Source organism: Anabrus simplex, chromosome 5, assembly GCF_040414725.1.
Source record: "Anabrus simplex isolate iqAnaSimp1 chromosome 5, ASM4041472v1, whole genome shotgun sequence".
Lineage (NCBI taxonomy): Eukaryota > Metazoa > Arthropoda > Insecta > Orthoptera > Tettigoniidae > Anabrus > Anabrus simplex.
In genome coordinates, this window is record NC_090269.1 from 93,031,289 (window position 1) to 93,053,553 (window position 22,265).

Genomic DNA, 22,265 nt, shown 5'->3' on the forward strand with positions numbered 1-22,265 from the left:
AATTAACCCGCGAACTTGGGATCACAAATCGACATTCAACCACTCACTTAATGAGGCAGTTAGTGCCATGGATGATCCCTGCAGGTATTTGTAACATATTTTACACATTTTCTTCATAAAATTTACATGCAGAAACTTCAAGGGAATAAACTATGCAAACATTGATCTCGCAGCTATTCATCCATTCTCTACACTGATGATTCATCTAAAGCACAACAATGAATGAAAACCTTTCACAAATTTCTAACTTTGCTCCCCACCCGCTATCGCCAGTCCTAGAAGGGAAGAGAAAAAAAAATTATAGAATGGTGGTACAGAATATGGACAAATGTAATGAATGGATGCTGACAAAATGCAGATAAAAATGTAGGACATTAGGGTGAGCAATTTTAGACATGGAAGATAATCTTGATTGAGATGCAGATACAGTTTCTGGATTATCATTTTGACAGTCCATAACTACATAAAACAGATCCAGTAGTAAAGAAAGAGGGGGTACATAAGGCATTCAGCTGAAATAATTGCAAGCAAGCATTTTCCTTGTCACAGTCATCATCATCATCATCATCATCATCATCATCATCATCTGACATTTCCAGATCTACAGGTCATCGTTTTTTCAATTACAATTACACTAGCACAAAGGAAAGGGGGGAATTGCACCATTGTGACTGCGTACGTCACTTTATTCATAATTCAACCTAGAAGTAACGTAGATTGATCAGAAGTACAGACGGGGTCAAACATCGTCGCATCATGTTACAAATAAGTTCAATGGGAGAGAGGTCAGGGGATTATGCTGGCCAGGGCACTTGTCAAACATCACGAAGAGCACATCAAATAGTAGCAGCAGTATGTGGACAAACATTATCTTCTGAAACAGTACATCAATCACCTTTCTGTTCTAGGAACGGCACCAGGATGGATCGAAGTCCCATGATGCAACCCCCTTAGGAAGATGCATAACAGAGGCATAGCTACAGCTTGATTGCTACACACACAAACAACATTCGAGTCTACAGAAGTACATAACACCATCAGGTGTGCAGCTGACACGGCACAATGAAAGGAATGGTACCTCACCATCTGTTGCCTGGTGTCCTTGAAATGGTCATCAGTTTAGCTAAAATCCTCCAGCATGCAACTACCATATCCCTGATTAATTGTACAACACTCTTTAGGTAGTCTTTTTCTTTTTTCTTTTTCTTTTTTCCAGACAGTGTAATTAGAACACCTTGCAGGAAAGGAAAACGTCGTATTTTATTTTGAGTCTTACAATAACAATTACCACCAATTTTGTCTTGTCCATTCATCCTGACTGACCCCAGGAACAAAACTAGTCTTCACCTTACACCATAGTGAAATGAGGAATGCTTCAAGAACATGATGTAGTCTTCACTCAATTTAGCAACAATACATGTACAGTGACACACAATCTCACGTTCTTGTTCGGTAGAAGAACGTTGGCCTCTGGATCTCAAAACTGGGAGGGGTTCAAACCCAGTAGAGATAATCAAATATTTGAAGGATAAAAATGAGTCCATTGGGACTCCATACAATGGCATGTAAAAGATCTCTGGTGACATGTTCAGTGTATAATTGACAATAGTTTGCCCAAGTTCCAGCATCTCTGCCACTGGCAAAAGTAAAGTGAAATGTCATTAATCATTCAGCAGTAGAGGAGCACTTTAAGGCGGAAAATTCAAATGTGCGGCGTATAGGTGTACCAACCGGTGCAATAATAATAATAATAATAATAATAATAAGATTCAGCTAAAGTAAACACATTTTCTGAAGTTGTGCAACTTAGGCAATCTACTCACGAATTCAATATATCCTTATATTGTAAAGGGCTTGTATAAATTACACTTTCTTCCATTTCTTCATAATATTCTCATGTAACAGTGATTACTAAAGAAATGATAGCCACAGAAACATATCTTAAAAACTAGCTGTCATATCTGTCATTGTCTGTATATTATCTGCCACATCTGTATAATTGAGGCAGTAATAATGCCTGGCACAGATGAGAAGTGTAACACCTCAACTAACAATAGTCAGTCAATGTAATGTTACAGATTACAGCATTTGAGACTTGACTTCCAACCACCTACATTATGATCCCCGTTTCCTCATTCTATGAGTGATCGTGCCTCCCTTCTCATTTCAATAATAATCTTAGTTATCTTCTTGATCAACAGTGTCTAATGACCAAGCAGATTTGCAGCTTCTTTAACACATCGGAGACCGATCCCAAGTGTGTACCAGGGTGGAGTAACAGCGCAAACTGAGTGCGCACAAGGCTGAATCAGGCTCGCGTATTTATTACATTGTCAACTTAGCCAGAGTTGGAATTGGGCAGAAATTATATATACCACTTCACAGAATTTTTATAACAGTTGTATCACGCGCTCATATCCTCTGTTTTCTCAAATTTTCGGATTAACCGGAAAATATTTTCTAATAATAATTTTATTGTTTTTACGTCCCGCTAACTACTTTTACGGTTTCCGGAGACGCCTAGGTGCCGGGATTTTCTCCCGTAGGAGTTCCTTTACGTGCCAGTAAATCTACTTACATGAGGCTGACGTATTTGAGCACCTTCAAATACCATCGGACTGAGCTAGCTTATTTAGGCATGTGTTTGCTTCTAAACTCCATGCTTCCAGCTACTCAAGGCATGTACTTTCACTGTTTTGTTTACATCGTGTGAAGTGTTTAGTCTGTGATTTGTTTCTGCTATCATGAGTGGACCATTGAACGAAAGTGGAATTGTAGAGATGTTAGAAGAGATTTTTGATGACAATAGTTCAGAAGAGGTAGAAGATTCAGATCCAGATCCTGGTTTCGACCTTCATGTTAGTGATGAAGGTATTTAGAACCTCTTCTATTATATGCTACTCAGGTATGACGTTGCACTTTGGAGTTTCTTTCGCAGTAAAGTTTCATTACGTTCATATGACTGGAGATACATTCACAAATACAATAGAGTCTCGTTAATCCAAACTAATTGGGACCGGAGTCTGTTCGGATTATGAAATTTTCGGATTAACCGGAAAATATTTTCTAATAATAATTTTATTGTTTTTACATCCCGCTAACTACTTTTACGGTTTCCGGAGACCCCTAGGTGCCGGGATTTTCTCCCGTAGGAGTTCCTTTACGTGCCAGTAAATCTACTTACATGAGGCTGACGTATTTGAGCACCTTCAAATACTATCGGACTGAGCCAGGATCGAACCTGCCAAGTTGGGGTCAGACGGACAGCGCCTCAACTGTCTCTGAGAAAAATAGTTTCTACAATACAGCATAGTACATACTGTAATGTGAAATGTCCATTCTTTAGCAGTTACATTAATAAAATACTGACTGAGTTCGATAGCTGCAGTCGCTTAAGTGCGGCCCGTATACAGTATTAGGGAGATAGTGGGTTCGAACCCCACTGTCGGCAGTCCTGAAGATGATTTTCCGTGGTTGATGAGGGACAGTGACAACGAAGAAGACCGCAATGAACAACTAGTGTCACATTCAGATGCCGGCCGCCTTAGAACTTGCCGTACGCTACGTCGAGCAATACTCCGCTGCTATACCCACTGATGTGATGTTTATGAGACGCTGGTTTAATATTGTATCTTCGAGTAGATTCCAATCACTACGGAAAAGAAACTAACAGACTTTGTAAAGATAAACAACTAGTGATTGATGGTTTATGATGTGTAATTATGTTTACATTAAGTTATTCTAGTAAAATATGACTAATAAAATGCAAGTAAATATTCATTCTATAATATATTCTTCCATTTCAATAAGAAGAATTTAAAAAATATATAATTGAATATTTCAATTCACATTAACCGGACTTTCGGATTAACGGGACTCTAGTGTAATTAGTCATTTAGTTTTCATTATTTTAGAATGAAGTGACGCAAGTGATGATAATTCAAAGCCAGGGAACGATTCATATTCGTCAGGAACTTCTGGTGGTTTCTGACATTGGCCAGCTCCAAAAAGGCGTTATATGAAGAATGGAAAAACTGCTGGAATAGATGATTCAGTGGAGATGATAAAGGCAGCTGGAGCTGTAGGCCTGCAGTGGACATATCGGGTTCTCAGGAAGGTCTGGGAGAATAAGGAGGTCCCTGAGGATTGGCAAAAAGGAATAATCATCCCAATTTTCAAGAAAGGTGATAAGAAAGTTTTGAAGAACTACAGGGGAATTACTCTAATATCCCATGTTGCTAAGATAATGGAAAGGATACTGGAAAGTAGAATAAGGTTGAGGGTTGAGAAGCAGATACAGGAAAATCAGTTTGGTTTCAGAAGTGGAAGGTCAACAATAGAACCCATTTTCATTATGAGACAACTAATGGAAAAGCATTGGGAGTACGGGAATGATATGGTGATGACATTCATTGATATTGAAAAGGCATATGACAGTGTCCCTAGGACGAAAGTTTGGGACAGTCTGGTGCAAAAAGGAATTGGACAGGGATTAATAAAAATGATCATGGCATTGTATAAGGAATGTTGTAGTTCCGTGCAAACACAAGTTGGCAGGACAAGTTGGTTCAAAATAACTAGTGGGCTGAGACAGGGAAGTGTTCCATCACCAATCTTGTTTACATTAGTCATGGATGACATCATGAGAACAGCAAAAGCAGCATATGGAGGAAGAGAAATGAACATGATGTTATTTGCAGATGATACTGTGATTTGGGGAGAAGACGACAGGAAGGTTCAAGAACAGTTGAATGTGGTGAATGGGAAGATTGAAGAATGTGGATTGAAAATAAGTGTAGAAAAGAGTAAAACTCTTGTTATGACTAGAGGGGAGAAAGAAGGGAAAGATCAGATTAGACTTGCAGACAAGCACCTGGAAGTAGTGGAAACGTTTAAATACCTGGGGAGTGAATTAATGGAGAATGCTCGACTGGATGCTGAGATTAGTAAAAGGATTCAAGCTGGAAGTTGTTTCTATCATAGTGTAAGAAATATGTTATGGGACAAAGATGTGCCAATGGAAGCAAAGGATACTATGTACAAGATGTATTACGTACCCATAACAACTTACGGAGCAGAAACTTGGACAATGACAAAGAAGGATGAGAGTCGAATACAGGCGGCCAAAATGAAATTCTTGAGGAGTATGATACAGAAGAGTAGAAGAGACAAAATAAGGAATGAGAAAATCCTGGAAGAAATTGGAGTGGAAAAAATGAATGATAGAATAGAGAAGAGCCGACTAAGATGGTTTGGGCACATAAAGCGAATGAGCGACGAAAGAATGCCAAAAAAGGTGATGGAAATGCAAATCCAGGGAAGGAGAGGCCGTGGACGACCACGATTGAGATGGAAGGATACCATCCAACGCAGCATTATAGAAAGAAACCTGGACTGGGACACAGTGTTGGAGGAGGAGTGGTGGAAAGACCGAAGAAAGTGGAGAGGAACCATATTTGCCCCTACCCGGCTACAGCTGGATAAAGGGAAATGATGATGATGATGATGATAACCTAGACAAATATACTGCCAAAATTTCCATATTCTGCATTCCTTATTTCATGGTATTTGGATATTATTTTCTATCAGTGTATCCACGCTCAAGCTCATAATGTGTAAGACATTGTTGTCAGACTTTCTTTGTTGTTGTAAAAGGCACATACTTGGAAAATGTGTAAACTGTTATGTGGATTTTAATGCAATGTTTTTAATCTGCAAAACGGACACAACTGTTTGATGGTATAAATGTGTTATAATAGCAACCTACCTACTATTTTTCTACAATTTTTTAAAAATCTTCAAAGTATGATGGTCTGCCTGCCCAAATGACACCTTGAAGTCATGGTCTTCAATGTGTTATACAATCACAACAAAAATCACCATCATGATTAGCTAGTTGATTACCACGACAACTGAACATTGGCAATGCTCACCAGTGATGGACTTGCCAAGAAAATCTTAAATTTGTGAATATTAAGATCAGACTTCTGCACTGTTACGTATTTTCTGTTTTTTTATATGGTGTAGAGACATGGACCTTAAATAAAAACACAGAGAAGAAGCTGGAGGCCTTTGAAACATGGCTTTATAGGCGGATCCTGAGAATATCTTGGACCAAGAGAATTACAAACGTGGAAGTAATGAGAAGGATGAACACAACACCTCAGTTGATCAAGATAGTGAAATGCCGAAAGCTGCAGTATCTGGGACATATAATGCGCAACACAGATAGATACAACTCCAGGGGAAAATCAACAGCAAAAGAGGTCCTGGAAGAAGAAGAATATCTTGGCTTGACAATCTTAGAGGCTGGTGCAATATGTCATCAGTTGAACTGTTCCGCGCTGCCACAAACAAGACGAAAATAGCCATCATGATCGCCAACATCCGAAACGGATAGGCACCGAAAGAAGAAGAAGATATTACAGCTCGTAAGTTAAAAATGTATGATATAAAGGATTATGAAACAGATCTCCAATTATCAATATAAGCACTGTTTACATAGAGTTATTATATCCAGACATTTGGAAGTTCATGAAAAATGTAATCAAATCAGTCATGTTGATGGTTGAGGTAAATTGAGAAAGTAAATCTGATTCACAGCAAGAGTGGAAATATGAATATAGGGTGAATTACTGTGTTATGTACCAGTAGTTATCAGAACATGTATAAACCAGAGGGATGGCATTCTAAACAAGGAAGTTATCCATCTCCCCAGCCACTTCCCGCTAATATTGAGACAGTCTGTTCCACTCGCGTAGGTAACTCCTCGTATAACATGGCACGCAGCAATAATGCCACCAATCCAAGAAGAGTGGCAGCAGAAGAGACAAAGTTCATCACAACAAAAAATAGTCGATATAATGTTATTGTTCTGCAATTTTATGGGCTTTCACTACCATAGGCCTTCACATTTAGTTTTCTTCCGACTATGAGATATTAGGATTGATAAAATTACATTTCTTTGTGATATTAGGGCATTCAATTTAAAGGAATTCCTCCTCCTTCCTTTCATGAATCCCTCTTGTCTTATTCTTCAAGCAATCATTCCTTAAAATAAGTTGAGAAATATGCCGTGCCATACACAACGCTGAATGACACCTTTAAAGAACAGTATCAATTCATCAGAAGGAGAAATGCAAGAAATGCAGTTTGTGAAGTGAAGACCTGAAATGTGTAAAAGGGAATAACACAGTAAACGAGTCGAAAGGGAGAGACATCAGGTCTGGTAGATGTATTTTCTTGGGTGTCGGTGAATTCCAAGCGTAGCAGTACAAGTGCTGCTCAACTTGGCCTTTTGTTCTTATAGTTTTCATTCTCAAAAGTTGTGATAATTTCTTCAAAATGAAGTATTTAGTTCGATACTGCCCTTAGTTTCAAACATCTTGAAGTAAACAAAGAAGTACACTATGTTGCTCATAGAGACAGCAATCGTAAGATCGATATCATTGCAATCAACAGAGCTACAGGTGAAGCTGAGATTATCCATCCAACTATATTGTTCAAATTAACTGTCACTGCCAACTTTTATTTATTTACTCGTGTCAGAAGCATACTTAATCATACAGTTAAAATAAAGTAGACTATTTACAAAAATTAACAAACAAAGGAAAATTGACTAAATTTACTGTACATCTAGATGGTGTTTTTCAAAAACTGAGCCACACCTATGGCATTGTCATCAGCAAGCATTAAATCTTGCTCTGAGAATGAAAATGGGCAGAGAGAACAATGATACATATGGTTCACTGTTTGTTCTTCACTGTAGTCGAACTTGCTCCCCTCTGATGTGAAGCCCCATAACTTAAGTGAGGACTTAGCCCTGCTGACACCAGTTCTTAATCGGTTAAGGTATCTCCAAACACTCCAGTCTTCATTGTAGCCAGCCAGAAGATGTTCACGCGGCTCCATCCATTCTTGCTGCTCAGATTTCCACAAAGAAAGTCTTGCCTTATCTGGTGGTCTTTCAACGGCTCTTTGATGTCCGGAAGAAACTTTTCCTGGATTTCAGCCTAGAGTGAGATTGATGATGACCAAACAGCGGGTGAGCTTCAATGTTCTGAACCTTCAGTCGTTCTTGATCAGCAGCGACTTCTCGACGAATACTTGGAGGTGCAACACCAGAAAGACAGTATAGCTTCTCAACAGGGGTAGGTTTCAGGCACCCTGTGATTAATCTACAAGCTTCATTCAGGGCAGGGTCCACAGTCTTGGCGTGGGATGATCTATACCACACAGGGGATGCTTATTCTGCAGCAGAGTAACACAGAGCCAATGCAGTGGTTCTAAGAACTTGTGCCTTTGCACTCCAATTTGTACCTCTCAGCTTCCTCAGGACGCTGTGTCTGGCATTGACCTTGTGTTTGATGTTGGAACAGTGTTTTCTGAAAGTGAGAGAGCGGTCCAGCGATACCCCTAGGTACTTTGGGGTGAAAGGAAGTTCCAATAGGGTTCCATTCCAGGAGACATGTAATTTCCTTCATGCCTCTCTGTTTTTGAGGTGGAAAGCACAAAGCAGAGATTTTGACGGATTCGGCTTTAGGTGGTTAGCCTTGTAATATATTGACAAAGAAAGAAAAGCACTGTATGAACTTTCCATCCCTTTTTTTCCTTTACACATTTAATCTAAAGCAGAAAGTTGTGATGGGTCTCTTCTTTGGCGCAAGGGGTACAATTCCGACATCACTTGTAACCTCAAGGCAGAAATATAGACTGAACAAAAACTCAAAAGGTGAAATTGTGACGTACACCATTAAATATTCTGTCTCCACAGTGTGACACCATTCAGTATGGAGTACATAGTACCTAATTTGCAGCTTGTTGCTTGTACAGCCTGCATGTGTTCATAGACTGATTCAGTCCAATTGTTCTCATTAGCTGTTAGTGCATTTCTTTTTAGAAAAATTGATTATGTGATATTCCATGCCAGTCAGCAAACCCACTCATCTTGGTTCAGATATATAAATAATAATAAATTAGTTGTAATTTTAATAACTTAGTCATGGCATTTCAGGTGTCAAATTGTATTATATTTGTAAGCAATGTCATGTTGAATAAAAGAGAAGAGGGTATATATTTTCCTTTTTGTAAACTTGTTCCAAAAGAAAAACTCCAAATTTTATTAACTGGTGCCAAAGAGGAGTGTAGGAATTAACAGAACTACTCACTGGAATTAAAAATAGAGAGAGCAAAACCATTATTTAGGGATAACATACAGGGTAAAACTGATTAGAATTGAAAATCTCAATTTTAAGGTGATAAATATTTCCATAATTGAATAGATGGAAGATTGATTTCATTTTTTTAATTTCCAAATATCTGAAATTGAACGGTTTTACCCCCATTTTATAGTATCTATTGTACAGTTAATAGGGTTTGCCTCTCTTATGATTAGCAGCCTTAATTGTCCTGTCATTTTCACTTAGCAAGTCCTCCTCACAGCATGGTTCACTCTGATGGTCCACTGATCATCAGATGTACTGAATCTTGCCTCTTGACACATTCACATTTTAGATAACCATGTAACACCACTTCTTCAGGTTCGTTTTCAGTTCTCAGTTCATTTAGAATCTTCCACATTCCAAAGAGCAGGTGATAACCCCCTCCTAACCTCTCCTTTGCTGGCCATGGTCCTCCAGGTGCTAATTTCCTCCATAGCACAAAGCTCTGGCTGAAGATAAATAGATGCTGTTGATGTAAGGAAGCTCTTTCTTGACTTTCAACCTTGAAAAAAAAAAAAGTGTATAAATCATATCAGATGCCTTGGGTGTTTTTTAATTATGTTTTTATGTGGCCTGTCTCATGTATTGCCAAGTCTACTTGCCTTACATGGGCAGAATTCCTCCAGATTGGAGCAATGCATACTCAACAGCAGAGAAACAAACAGCAATCTGCAAAACACTGGACTGTGCTCTCCAGCTAATGTGAGTTTGCAAAGAATGTTATTCCTCATGCATGCCATTTGCTTAATGTCCTGACAGTGGTGTTTATTTGTACCCGCATGAGGTATTTTGGGGCATCTCATTGATTGAGTTTGCTTCTGCTTGCTTCCTGGTTCTAGATGGAATGCACATATTTGCATTTTTCCAGGTTTGGGTTTCAGATAGTTGATGTCATAACAATCGGTTAGGCCTTTTCGGGCAGATAATTTCAACCTCCTCAAATGTTATTCCTTAAGCAGTAATGATTATATCATCTGCAAAGACAAAAGCTCTAGTTGAAGTATTAACTGGTTGGTTATTGGTGTGTATGTTGTACAACATGGAAGCTTGCACACTTCCTTCTTGCAGACCATTTTGTTGAACACCCCATCTACTTTTCTTACCCTACAGAGTGACAAAAAAAGTTGCCTGTTCTGCAGTAAGCATACAATCAACTGTGCAAGTTGAAAGTCCTTAGTAATTTCATACTTTTCTAGTGAGTTTTCTGTGGTTTACAGAATCATATGCAATTGTGAGCTCTATAAAAGCCACTCCAGCAATCTGTTTTCTTTCACATCCATCCTTTGATGCGCTGGGTAAAATTACGTACCCGTGCAAAGCATGCATTGACTTTTCTGGAATGAAAAGCCTAGAGTAGAGTTTTCGACAGATTAGGTTCCAGGTGATTAACCTCATAATATGCACAGAGTTCTTTCAGTGTATTACCAAGGTCTATTTTCACATTGTCAAGGCTGTATTCCAGGAGCCAGGGCAAAGTCATCAGGACAAATAAAGCTTGTTGTATTGTGAGAAGTGGACAGGCATTGATGTATTAGTTAAAAAGAATTGGGGTAAGTACACTTCTTTGTGGCAGCCCATTTTTTTTTAGTAATCCACTTGCTTTGCTGGCCTTGGAATTTAATTCTGAAATTAATTCATTTGATGTCAAGATCCTTGTTGATAGCACAGATCTTAGGCAGCAGTGTTCAATGGTTGACTATGTCATAAGGACGACTCAGGTCAATAAAAGCTACTCCTTTTACCTAATTATTTTCAAATCCATCCTCGGTATATTGTGTATGATTAAGAATTTGTACTACAGTACTCTTGCCTAGCCTGAAGCCTGCTGAAATAAATACACTGAATTCTGGGGAGAACAACCATTTAATTACAGATAGGAGAAGTAATCTACAGTTACTCTATCAGTTTGCTACATACCGCAGGAGCAGGAGAAGCAGCAGGAGCAGGAGCAGGAGCAGGAGCTGGAACAGGAGAAGCTGCAGTTCTCTCTGGCCTTCTCCGCAGCTGGTTCCTGCCTGCATCAGGCAAAGTCCTATTCTTGGAGAGTCCCACTTGATTCTGGAACATTCCACACACAATAATAACAAACAGAACTATACAGTAGAACAGGAGTTAACTTGTTGTGAATGTCACAATACCAAAAATTATGAGCTTATATGGAGACTGTCTGGAAAATAAAGGTACATCACATACAGACCGAAAGGTAAATTTGTAATGTGTACTCTGGCTTCACTGGCTTTGACCATCATCCTCTCGTTTCCCCATCGAGTTCATCTGTTAGTGGTATGCGGAGTCTTATTTGAGTAAAAAATGTTGAAACTGGCTGCACCAATCCAGAATCTTGCCAAATGTGAGTTATGCTCTGTCACAGTGCTTTTTATTAATCACAAAAAATGAGCATGCATTGGAAAATTCATTGGCTAATTTTTGGTACTTATGGGAACATTATGAGTAGACAAAGCGGTGTGAAGAATCCTCTGCTGGCAAGACCAATATTCTTGACAAACACATGAGCGATAAACTTTTTTGATCTTGTGCCTGACAATATTATTTCTTTCTTTACAAGAAGAAACCCCTTCGCCGACAAGTTAATGACGAGTTACATGAATAAGTAATGATGTTACTGAAATGAAGGAGCAGACCGGATTTCTGGGATATGGAAACTACCACCCAGACTAAATAAGTGTTTGGATAATGGTGACAACAAAGTTGGAAAGGAGAGTATGTATCGGTATTTCATTTACAGTGGAAGTTCAGTCAACTAAGTATTATGTGGATGCATAATGGCCTTTGTATCATTACATTCTAGACACACTTCATAGTCAAGTCTAAATATGTTTGTGCAGAAGCTTCTATAGTCAATTATTTTGGCTTGAGAAAGCATACTGTACATTACAACAAAACTTCTGCATTTGAAAGGGAAAAAGAGCTGATATGCCATAAAAATAGGTACCCTCACCACAGAAGTCATAATTGTTATTGTTATTAACAAATATCTGACCAGAAAATTCTACACTATGTATTTATTCAACATAAGCCAATATCTATTGTAACCATCGAGCAAGTGGCCATATGGCTTGAATCGTGTAGCTATCAGCTTGCATTCAGGAGATAGTGGGTTTGAACACCACTGTTGGCAGCTCTGAAGAGAGGAAAAAAATCTATTGTAACCCGACCCCTGCAAAATCAGAAAGAAAGAAAGAAAGAAAGAAAGAAAGAAAGAAAGAAAGAAAGAAAGAAAGAAAGAAAGAATGAAGCAGTACACAAAGTATAAGCAATACATTTTCTGCCATTTAACTGTTTAGTCAGTCATTGCCATCAGATGACTCAGAATCATAGTCACTTATATGCCTTTGCTGGCGAGAGGTACTGTTTACAGTGCACTATGTCTTCTGGTATGGGCTATATCAAATTTGTTACTTTCATTGACCTGTCTCAGTCTCATCCTTGGCTTTGACAATATGAAAGTGACTGAGGTATGAGTGATACTAGTAATACCATTCCTTATGCAGCCAGTCCCTGTTATGAATGGTGTGAAAATATCGCTCATAGAGTCGGTTAGTGCATGCATTTCAGTATACTTGGCAGACTGATATGTAATAGCAACGGCTGGCTCGGTGAGGAAAGCAACGGGAAACTACCCCACTCCTCATTTCTCTGGTGCGCCTCTTCAGTGACGCCTAGGCTATTTATAAAAACTGCTGGCAAAGCTGCAGAGGATCAAACCAGCCTTCGGGCTAAATACCCAACATATAGTCGTCCCCGTGTAAGGACGTACCCTAAGGGTGCAACCTTACCCTTTCTCCCCTGTAATATTAAAGTATTGATTTATAGTAACTTTTCTTGCTGTTGGGTCTTTTCCAGTGTCGGTAACCATACAGTTTAGGGACCCTACTTGCCGATACGACGTCTTACATTTACCGTTAATCTGGCACGTTGGCAACGTTCAATCATTGTTTTAGCGTGAATTGCGTGTTGCCACCGCATTGGTATTAAAGTCACTAATGATACATTTGCGAGAATATTTAAAGAATATTTTCTTTTTCTGTGGGATTCTAAATCTATTTGGCTAATACCAGGTAAGTAGAATTGTGGCATGTTCGGATAATGCATTTAGTAACATAGTTTGTGTGAAATGATGAGCACAACATTTTATTAATTACGTTCCTATTTCGTCCCATACTTATACGAACAGAATTCGATTGGGATGTCTAAGAAGGAAGAAGGAAGAAAAATCTGCAAGAACTCCTCCGAAAAGGAAAGCAAGGTTACGTCCTTTACAAACACCAGGTCAAGAAATGCTTGTACATTGCTACGAGCAATTGAAACACGAACGTGATATAGACGTTGATTCCCATAGGGAATCTGAAATATTTGTCCTGAATGAGCAAATTTATAATACCAATATAAATGGTCCGTTATTGGACATTATAAATTTTCCAGCTAGCTCATTCTTGGTTGCCAGCGTTTCGCCCTCGTGTGCTAGGGTGGGCTCATCAGTTGGTACCTAGCACACCTACCAATACGCTGGCTAGTGCATACCGTGGAGGCCACTGCGTAGGCTAACTGGAGCCACCGGCAGTGCCAATGCACTAAGAGACTTTGTCTCATCACTAAAAATTGATGCCTGCTTGGCCATCAGATGATATAGATGTTGATTCCCATAGGGAATCTGAAATATTTGTCCTGAATGAGCAAATTTATAATACCAATATAAATGGTCCGTTATTGGACATTATAAATTTTCCAGCTAGCTCATTCTTGGTTGCCAGCGTTTCGCCCTCGTGTGCTAGGGTGGGCTCATCAGTTGGTACCTAGCACACCTACCAATACGCTGGCTAGTGCATACCGTGGAGGCCACTGCGTAGGCTAACTGGAGCCACCGGCAGTGCCAATGCACTAAGAGACTTTGTCTCATCACTAAAAATTGATGCCTGCTTGGCCATCAGATGATATAGATGTTGATTCCCATAGGGAATCTGAAATATTTGTCCTGAATGAGCAAATTTATAATACCAATATAAATGGTCCGTTATTGGACATTATAAATTTTCCAGCTAGCTCATTCTTGGTTGCCAGCGTTTCGCCCTCGTGTGCTAGGGTGGGCTCATCAGTTGGTACCTAGCACACCTACCAATACGCTGGCTAGTGCATACCGTGGAGGCCACTGCGTAGGCTAACTGGAGCCACCGGCATCAGTCGCAGTGATACGAAGCTAACGGCAAGAGTTTCATTATTAACTGGGGTAAGTGTTCGTTTTTATCTTGTTTCTATGATAAGTTTCTGACATAATGACAATCAGTTCAAATGGAACAGTATTTCATTCTGAACCTAACCTAACCTAATCATGTAGGCCTATACCATGTCTTGTGTCGACTTCGATACGGTTTGTAGACTTAACCTTTGTGTATTCCTGTTGACGTACGGTGTATGTGTATGTAATATATTTCTGTGTGTGTGTATTCTTACAGGGTAGTGGTGAATATATATGTTATATGTTACATTTTATTTAAAAATCTTAGAATAATTTATCTTCATCAGGTGTCTTTGGTTTCAAATGTGCATTTCTCTTTCAGGGTCGCCCACATACTCCTGGAATAAACCACACGAATCTGGACATGATGTTCAAGGAGTAATTCGTCGACCTGTGTCTGAGGGAGGAAGACTGGTTATTGTTCATGCTGGAAAGAAAGATGGCTTTGTACCTGGTATGTTCTTACTTTATTTTACTTCATTTTATTATAGTGAGTTGATCTCTCTTTTCATAGTTATGAGGGTATTTAGGGTTTGTAGTACGGATGTAAAGGGGGAGGGCACGTAAGTCTCTGATAAAACCCCAACTTGAGTACAGTTCCTGTGTATGAGACCCTCACTAGGATTACTTGATTTGAGAACTGGAAAAATTCAAAAGAAAGAAGCACGATTTGTTGAGGGTGATTTCTGACAAAAGAGTAGCGTTACAAAAATTTTGTCGAGTGTGGGCTGGGAAGACTTGGGTGAAAGGAGACGAGTGGCTGGACTAAGTGGTGTGTTCCGAGCTGTCGGTGGAGAGGTGATGTGGAATGACATTGGTAGACGAATACGTTTCAGTGGTATTTTAAAAGTAGGTAAGATCATAGTACAATTATAAAGTTGAGGATGAAAAGTGGGGCAAATATTTGTTTTTGGTTTTTTTTAAGAAGGGAGTTAGGGATTGGAGTAATTTACCAAGGGAGATGTTCAATAAATTTCCAAATTCTTTGCAATTATTGAAGAAAAGACTAGGCCTATCCCTGAAACTACATCTTCCACCTGGGCGACTGATCTAAGTGCAGATCAGTGGTGCCCGATTGATTGAAATTGACTGGCACGAGATCGGTAGTGGCATTATAACTTACCGCTCATTGGGTTCTGTACGTGGTTTTTGATTTTGACTTCTCCACTGTCAAGGGATCTGTTGGTTATTAAAAAGACTTGCAGGTATTCACTTTAGGCCAATGATTAACCTTAGAGAGGTACTTCAATCAAAACTTCCCCAGTGTATTTTCATATAACATTACTGGATATTTGTATCAGTAAATTACTTGTATTGCAGGCCTATTTATTATGTTTATTCTGCATTCGACAATCTACACCTGAATCGGTGCTTGATACCCGACTGTTGAACACCTTCCAAGCTTCTTATTTCTTACTGCCTGATATAGGTTCAGTGTTCGCAGCAATTACATTTGTTCTAAGGTATTGAAATGGGTGTTTATACTTATATCTTTAATGCAAGTGATCGTGGACTTCTAATCCAGATATAGGACTACTAATGGAAATACATTCATGAGAGATGTTAGGATAAAGTAGTGTAAGTAGTAATTCATTGACTTCATCATCAGGTGACTTTGCTACACAGTAGTTGGTTTCACTTAAAATCAGACATCTTTTTGTATCATTCAACAGAAATCACATTTTTTATCAATTAATAGGCCTATCCTTGAAGAGGATCTCATATTTTTAGGGAATACTTTTTTTTAGAAGAAATAACTTCAAACTAAAACTTAAAATTCTTACAGGTGCTGATTTGATGCTACAAACTTGAAGAGAAATCAAGATTATGCTACAAAAGATGAGCTGCAAAGGTTATGTAATATGAATCAAAGTCACTTAAAGAGGTACAGAAGCACCTAAACATAAGTTTAGATAATGTTGTTTACATTCATGTTGTTGACTTTCATGTATGCATAATAATATTTCTCTGTTTCTTTAAAACCAGGTACATTGTTGACGAGATGCTGCACAGTGAAGGCCATACTCTCCTACGATTTCCTCCATACCACTCATTTTTCAATGCCATCGAATTTGCATGGTCTGTGGCAAAACAGTATTATAACAAAACAGTGGCTTCAAGACCTGGTCATGGATTGGACAGAGCTACAGCTGTGTGGAAAGAATCTCTTGATCAGGTAGGCCAAGTGGAAATGTTATTTATTGGATATAGGCAAGTGGAGTTTATAATATACTTGTCAGGTTGTGATACTTCAATATATTCTACAGGTGACAGCAGAGATGTGGAGAAATGAAGTGAAACACACTGAGAAGAAGATTGTCGAGTCGGCCAACTAACTGGGTCATCTTTGAAAATGTCTTTTTCTATCGGCAGAGGCTTTTTTTAAATCGTCATATTTTGTATAGGCTACGCGAGATGGACAGTAGCCCACTAGTTTTCTGATTAAACATAATTTATTTAAGCTATTGCATCAGTCTACTTACATACTCACTGTCCACGTATACCGGTAACCTGGTGATTTGATTATTGAAGCATTGTGCAATGATGCGACATACAAACTGAGACAATTTCGAGTGGTCATGAGCATAACTCATAGTCATAGGGTAGGCTAAATAATAATGTTATTGGCTTTATGTCCCACTAACAACTTTTATGGTTTTTTTTGAGATGTCGACGTGCTAGAATTTAGTCCTGCAGGAGCTCTTATGTGCCAGTAAATCTACTGACACGAGGCTGAGCACCTTCAAATGCCATCGCACTGAGCTCGGCCCTGCCAAGTTGGGTTCAGAAGGCCAGCGCCTCATCCGTCTGAGCCATTCAGACAGGCGTGGAGGCTAGAGAGCTGAGTTTAAGTAATTGTCGAACGTCAACTAGTTATAAAAATACTGATTGATTAAACTAATACGGTAATTAGAATAACCTAATTGCCTACCTACTTACAAGCTAGGTACTTTGGAATTATGTTTTGACTATCTTTTTAACACTGCAAATAAATCCATCTATTATTTAAAACTCCCTGTAAGAAGAGGACAGTGAATGCGAGTGGGTATTATTTTCAAATGAGCTGAGCTCGAGAGTCCATTGTAGCATATGATTTTTCCAGTGTATGTATTGCTTCAGAGGAAGTTTGGCTCCCCGCCAATGTCCAGTGTACCGATAATGAGCCGTGTGTGTGTTGTGTCTCACTGATCCGTGACTACGCACGATTCTTTCAGTGTGCCATGATTCACTGTGTCTCGCTGCAACGGAAGCTCGGCTCCCCGCCAGTGTCCATTATGCCGATAAGGAGCCGTGTGTGTCATGTGGCTCACTGAGCCGTGATTGTGCATGATTTGTGTGCCGTGAGCTTGCCGTTCCTGTGAATCGATTCACTCGGACACTTGAATGAATCGATACACTGCTTCGAATCATGCACTCAGTAGCCAACATTAGTACAGGTACATAGTACATTACCATTAAGACAGATAGCATTGCAAAGTAATTCGTCTTTACCATAATAATAATAATAATAATAATAATAATAATAATAATAATAATAATAATAATAATAATAATAATAATAATCGTATGGCCTCAGTTACCGTGTGTAGACATTTCAAGTTAACGCCATCTGGCTGTCTGCTCGTCAATTTTGACGTTCCGTTTTATTCTAGGCCCACTAGATGGCAGACCGAGTATACCGAAACTCTCTTGGGCGTCTCTGGCTGAGATTTAATTAATTTTGTCAGGTAAACACCAAATGTGTCGCCAGAGATCTTTTACATGCCGATATCGTACGGCATGGAGTGTCGAATGGACTTTTTTCCGCCCTTCAAAAATCCGACTACCTCTGCCGGGTTTGAACCCGCTATCTTGGGATCCGGAGGCCGTCACTCTACCACTGATCCACAGAGGCAGCTGTCTTTACCATGAAATACATCGTCAACATAGATTAGTGAGGTTGGACATCCTGCCCGTCATCATTCATGAGTCGCTGTTGAACATACTGTACTTGTCAAAACTAGTAAGTTTCTATTTTACACAATAATAGTGAAATGTTGATGAAGACGATATACACCCAGCCCCCGTGCCAGAGATATTAACCAACGGTGGTTCAAATTCGTGACCCTGTCGGGAATCGAACCCGCATCCTGTGACCAAAGGCCAGCATGCTAACCATTTAGCCATGGGGCCGGACAATAATAGTGAAAAACCACGTTCACTGCAGCTATTGTTGACTGGATATTTCTTCTCTTTAAAGAACAGTGAGTACCACGAATTAATATCCTGTTTTGTTGATTCCTGTAAACTTTGTATGTACCGGTACGGTGTTGGTTCGCCAGTTCCTAGCGTATCTACTGAATGAAAACTTTGTAGATCAATGGATTCAGTTTTATGTTTATTGCCTTCAGTCGTCACGGCAGTGCTTTCAATGACAACAGTCGCTCGAGTACAATTCCTGTCGAACCTAACCTAACCCTGTGACAATCAGTGGTTTTCGGTGGATCACAACCTAACTGGTCATTATAATTTGTTTTCGGTGGATCACAACCAAACCTGTCCCTATCAGTGGTTTTCGGAAGAATACTGTGGTTTTGTCACAAGCCAATACAGACTCTTGAATCAATGTGTGAAAATGGGAAAGTGCAGAAAACCCTCTTCAGGAATGCCAATCTCAAAGTCCATAGTCTTTTTAGCATTCTCACACAGCTGAAATGTCACTTTAGAGGTAATTGTAAAGTCTTGTATATAGGCTCTACAGATACATAGTACATTACCAATTCCATCTCGATAGCTATGAGACGCACACTGCATAGCGGTTTCGCTCTATAGATAAATCATATTATAGTGAAAAATATTTGTTTAAAAAAAATCTGACATGAAGGTCCAGAAGGAAAATACTTTCATTGGAATTCTTATTTATGTGTTCACCACCCTAGTAGGTTTAAATAAACCTTATAAATGCTTCGTAAGGCCCATTCTCGAATATGGATCTGCATGCTGGGATGCGTACAGGATGGGTTTAATAAATTCCCTAGAGAAAGTTCAAAGAAGAGCGATGCGTTTCGTAACTGGGAATAGGAGGAATACCATTAATTGGGAAAGTCTTGAATCTAGAAGAACTAGAGCTCGCCTGTGTGGTCTTTATAAGAGCTATACGGAAAGGGCTGCTTGGAGTTGTATTAGGAATAATTTGGAACCTCCCTCATACTTATCGAGAAATTATCATAAGCATAAAAACCAGCATACGGATGTGGGCAAGTTTTCCTTCGTCAACATGATCGTAAGGGATTGGAATAAATTACCTGCAGCAGTCTTTGATAGATTCCCTTCTGGTATCAAGTCATTTAAGAAGACCATTAGTGTTTGTGTAAAGTGAAAAGTAAAAGTTGTAAATTATGGGCACTGAATTTGTGATTTTCTGCTTGGATTCGATTGTGAAACTGGGAGGTTTTTACTTGTGGTATTCTCTTTCCAGGAAATTGCTTGCTGTACTCATGTTTTTGTAATTGTTGTTGTTCTTGGTTAATTAACAATGTTTTTAACTTTATTTTTTATCACTTGTAACGTTAAGCTAGTAGTAAGCTCAATCTATAGTTTTGTAAGCCATAGTGGAAATAATTAAATTGTGTGTGAAACTGTACATGATGCTGGATTTAAAACGACTAGTAGTATTTCTTGTAATATTTTTTATGGAATTCCTTTTTGTACCGATACTTGAGTTGTTGTAGTTGTTGGGTAGTAGGTTTTAACTTTATCATCACTTGTAGTGTTAAGCTAATAGCAAGTTCAGTCTGTAGTATTGTAATTTGTAGTGTTAAGTACTGGAAATACTTAAGTTGTGTGCAAATATGTATATAATGACACTGGATTTAGATAGTTAAATTACTAGTATTTCTTGCTTGTTGTAATGTTGTTGTTGTTGTAGGGTAATTACGGTTTAACTTCACTTTATTATCACTTATAATGGTAAGCTAGTAGTAAGGTCAACCTATAATATTGTAAGCCATATTGTTAGGCACTATAAATACTTAAGTTGTGTGAGAATTTGTATATGATGTTGCTCGATTTAGAATATTAAACTAGCAGTAATGCTTGCAATATTTTCCTTCCATATATCTGCTTCTTGTACTCTTGTTCTTTGCTTGTTTGTTTGTTTTTTTTGTTTGTTGTTGTTGGGTAATTATGTTAACTTTACTTTATTATTACATTACTGTAAGTGACCGTTGCCACCGGGATATTTCCCATTTGCAATTTAATAATAATAATAATAATAATAATAATAATAATAATAATAATAATGAGTGACAGGGGTTTAACGTAATTTGGAAGGAATGTTTTGCGTATGATAAATGAGTACCAGGTTAACTACTGGGGGGCAAGGGCGGCATGCGTAGAGCTAACCACTCCACTCCACCAAGTGCCAACGTTATGGATAGTGGAAGCCTTCACCTTCCACCCTTCCAATGGCTTTCATGGTTTGTACGGAGATGACTTTGCTTTTTGCTTTTTAAATATTAGTATTCATGTTTATTATGTTTGTTTATTCATACCCCTGCTTTGTAATTCAGTGACCATGTAAATTATATTTATATTTACTTGTATTTATTTCCTTTTTCCATATAGCACATGTTTGTTGTTATTATTATTACTGCTACATATCGCTTAACATGTAAATAAACTAATATTTAATACAGTAAATAATGTTTATCTCTTTGGATTCATTTTTCGTTGCATATTCTTTTTGCTATGACAACATTACTTCTTTATGATATAAATAAATATAAAATAAAAGTATTTCTTCCCAAACATATTTGTTATACGTGCACCAATCAGAGAACCAACTAGGGAAGTACCTTTTACTAAGGTGCATAATGTTTTTGCATACATGTATAATTGAAGAACTGAAGATCCATATACAGGTAAGTGGGTCGCCCATGTGGTAGGCCTATTACGCGTCATAGGAAACTGAGTGAACTGGCTGTGCAGTTTGATCACATTGCTGTGAGCTTGGTATCAGGAGATGGTGATGGATTTGAACCCCACACTCGGCAGGTCTGAAGTTTTTTTTTCGCCCGTCATTTTCATTTCAGGCTAGTGCTGTGTCTGTACGCTTATGTACATTTTAAACGTTTGAAATCTTAGCCCTCTTTCCTATCCCATTCTTGCCTCACAACCTGTCTTCATGTGATTTAAGGCAATGTATATGTAAAAATCTGGTAATGTTGTTTGACTCATAGTGCTCCTGTACATTAGTTTCTGTAATGTTGTAAGCTTGAGATACACCAACTTGTAAGCTGAAAATATTTTTCAAATGCCAAATGCCGTAAAAGTACTTAGTGGGATGTAAAGCTGTTAGCATTATTATTAAAAGGAAGGACAGATATGTCTTATGTGGTAAGTCCTTGAACTTGCAGAAATCGCAATGAATTATACAATCTATATTCCCTTCCCCCTTCCTCTTTTTTTTTTTTTTTTTTTGACGACCCCCCTTTCCTTTAAGAATGCAGTTATAGTAATGCGTACATCAGAATAAAGGCAGGACTTTTTAAAATTAATTTAAGCAAGTGAAGGAGAGAATGTATGACTAGCTCAGGTTGGCGGATTCGAGTTAGGCGGTATTTGAAAGTGCTCAAATACGCCAGTGTCATGTCTAGATCTACCGGTACATGAAATAACTCTTGCGGGACGAAATTTTTTGGCAGTAGAACTTATTACATTATTATTTTCAAATCCGCAGTGAACTTGAGAGTTGACCTAATTTCCGTTCAAGGAGCTTGGCACATTAGTATTCCTATATGTTTCCTGGT

General features: G+C 38.6%; 1 protein-coding gene across 3 annotated transcripts in view; it reads right to left on the minus strand.

Annotated features, from left to right (window-relative positions):
- LOC136873781 (activating transcription factor 7-interacting protein 1) overlaps positions 1-22,265 on the minus strand; it is a 457,029-nt gene that overhangs the window by 113,792 nt on the left and 320,972 nt on the right. For all 3 annotated transcript variants that reach the window (XM_067147002.2, XM_067147001.2, XM_067147000.2), the window contains one exon: positions 11,139-11,279. In XM_067147002.2, the coding sequence (XP_067003103.2) occupies positions 11,139-11,279 (141 nt within the window). The remainder of the gene's footprint in view (positions 1-11,138; positions 11,280-22,265) is intronic.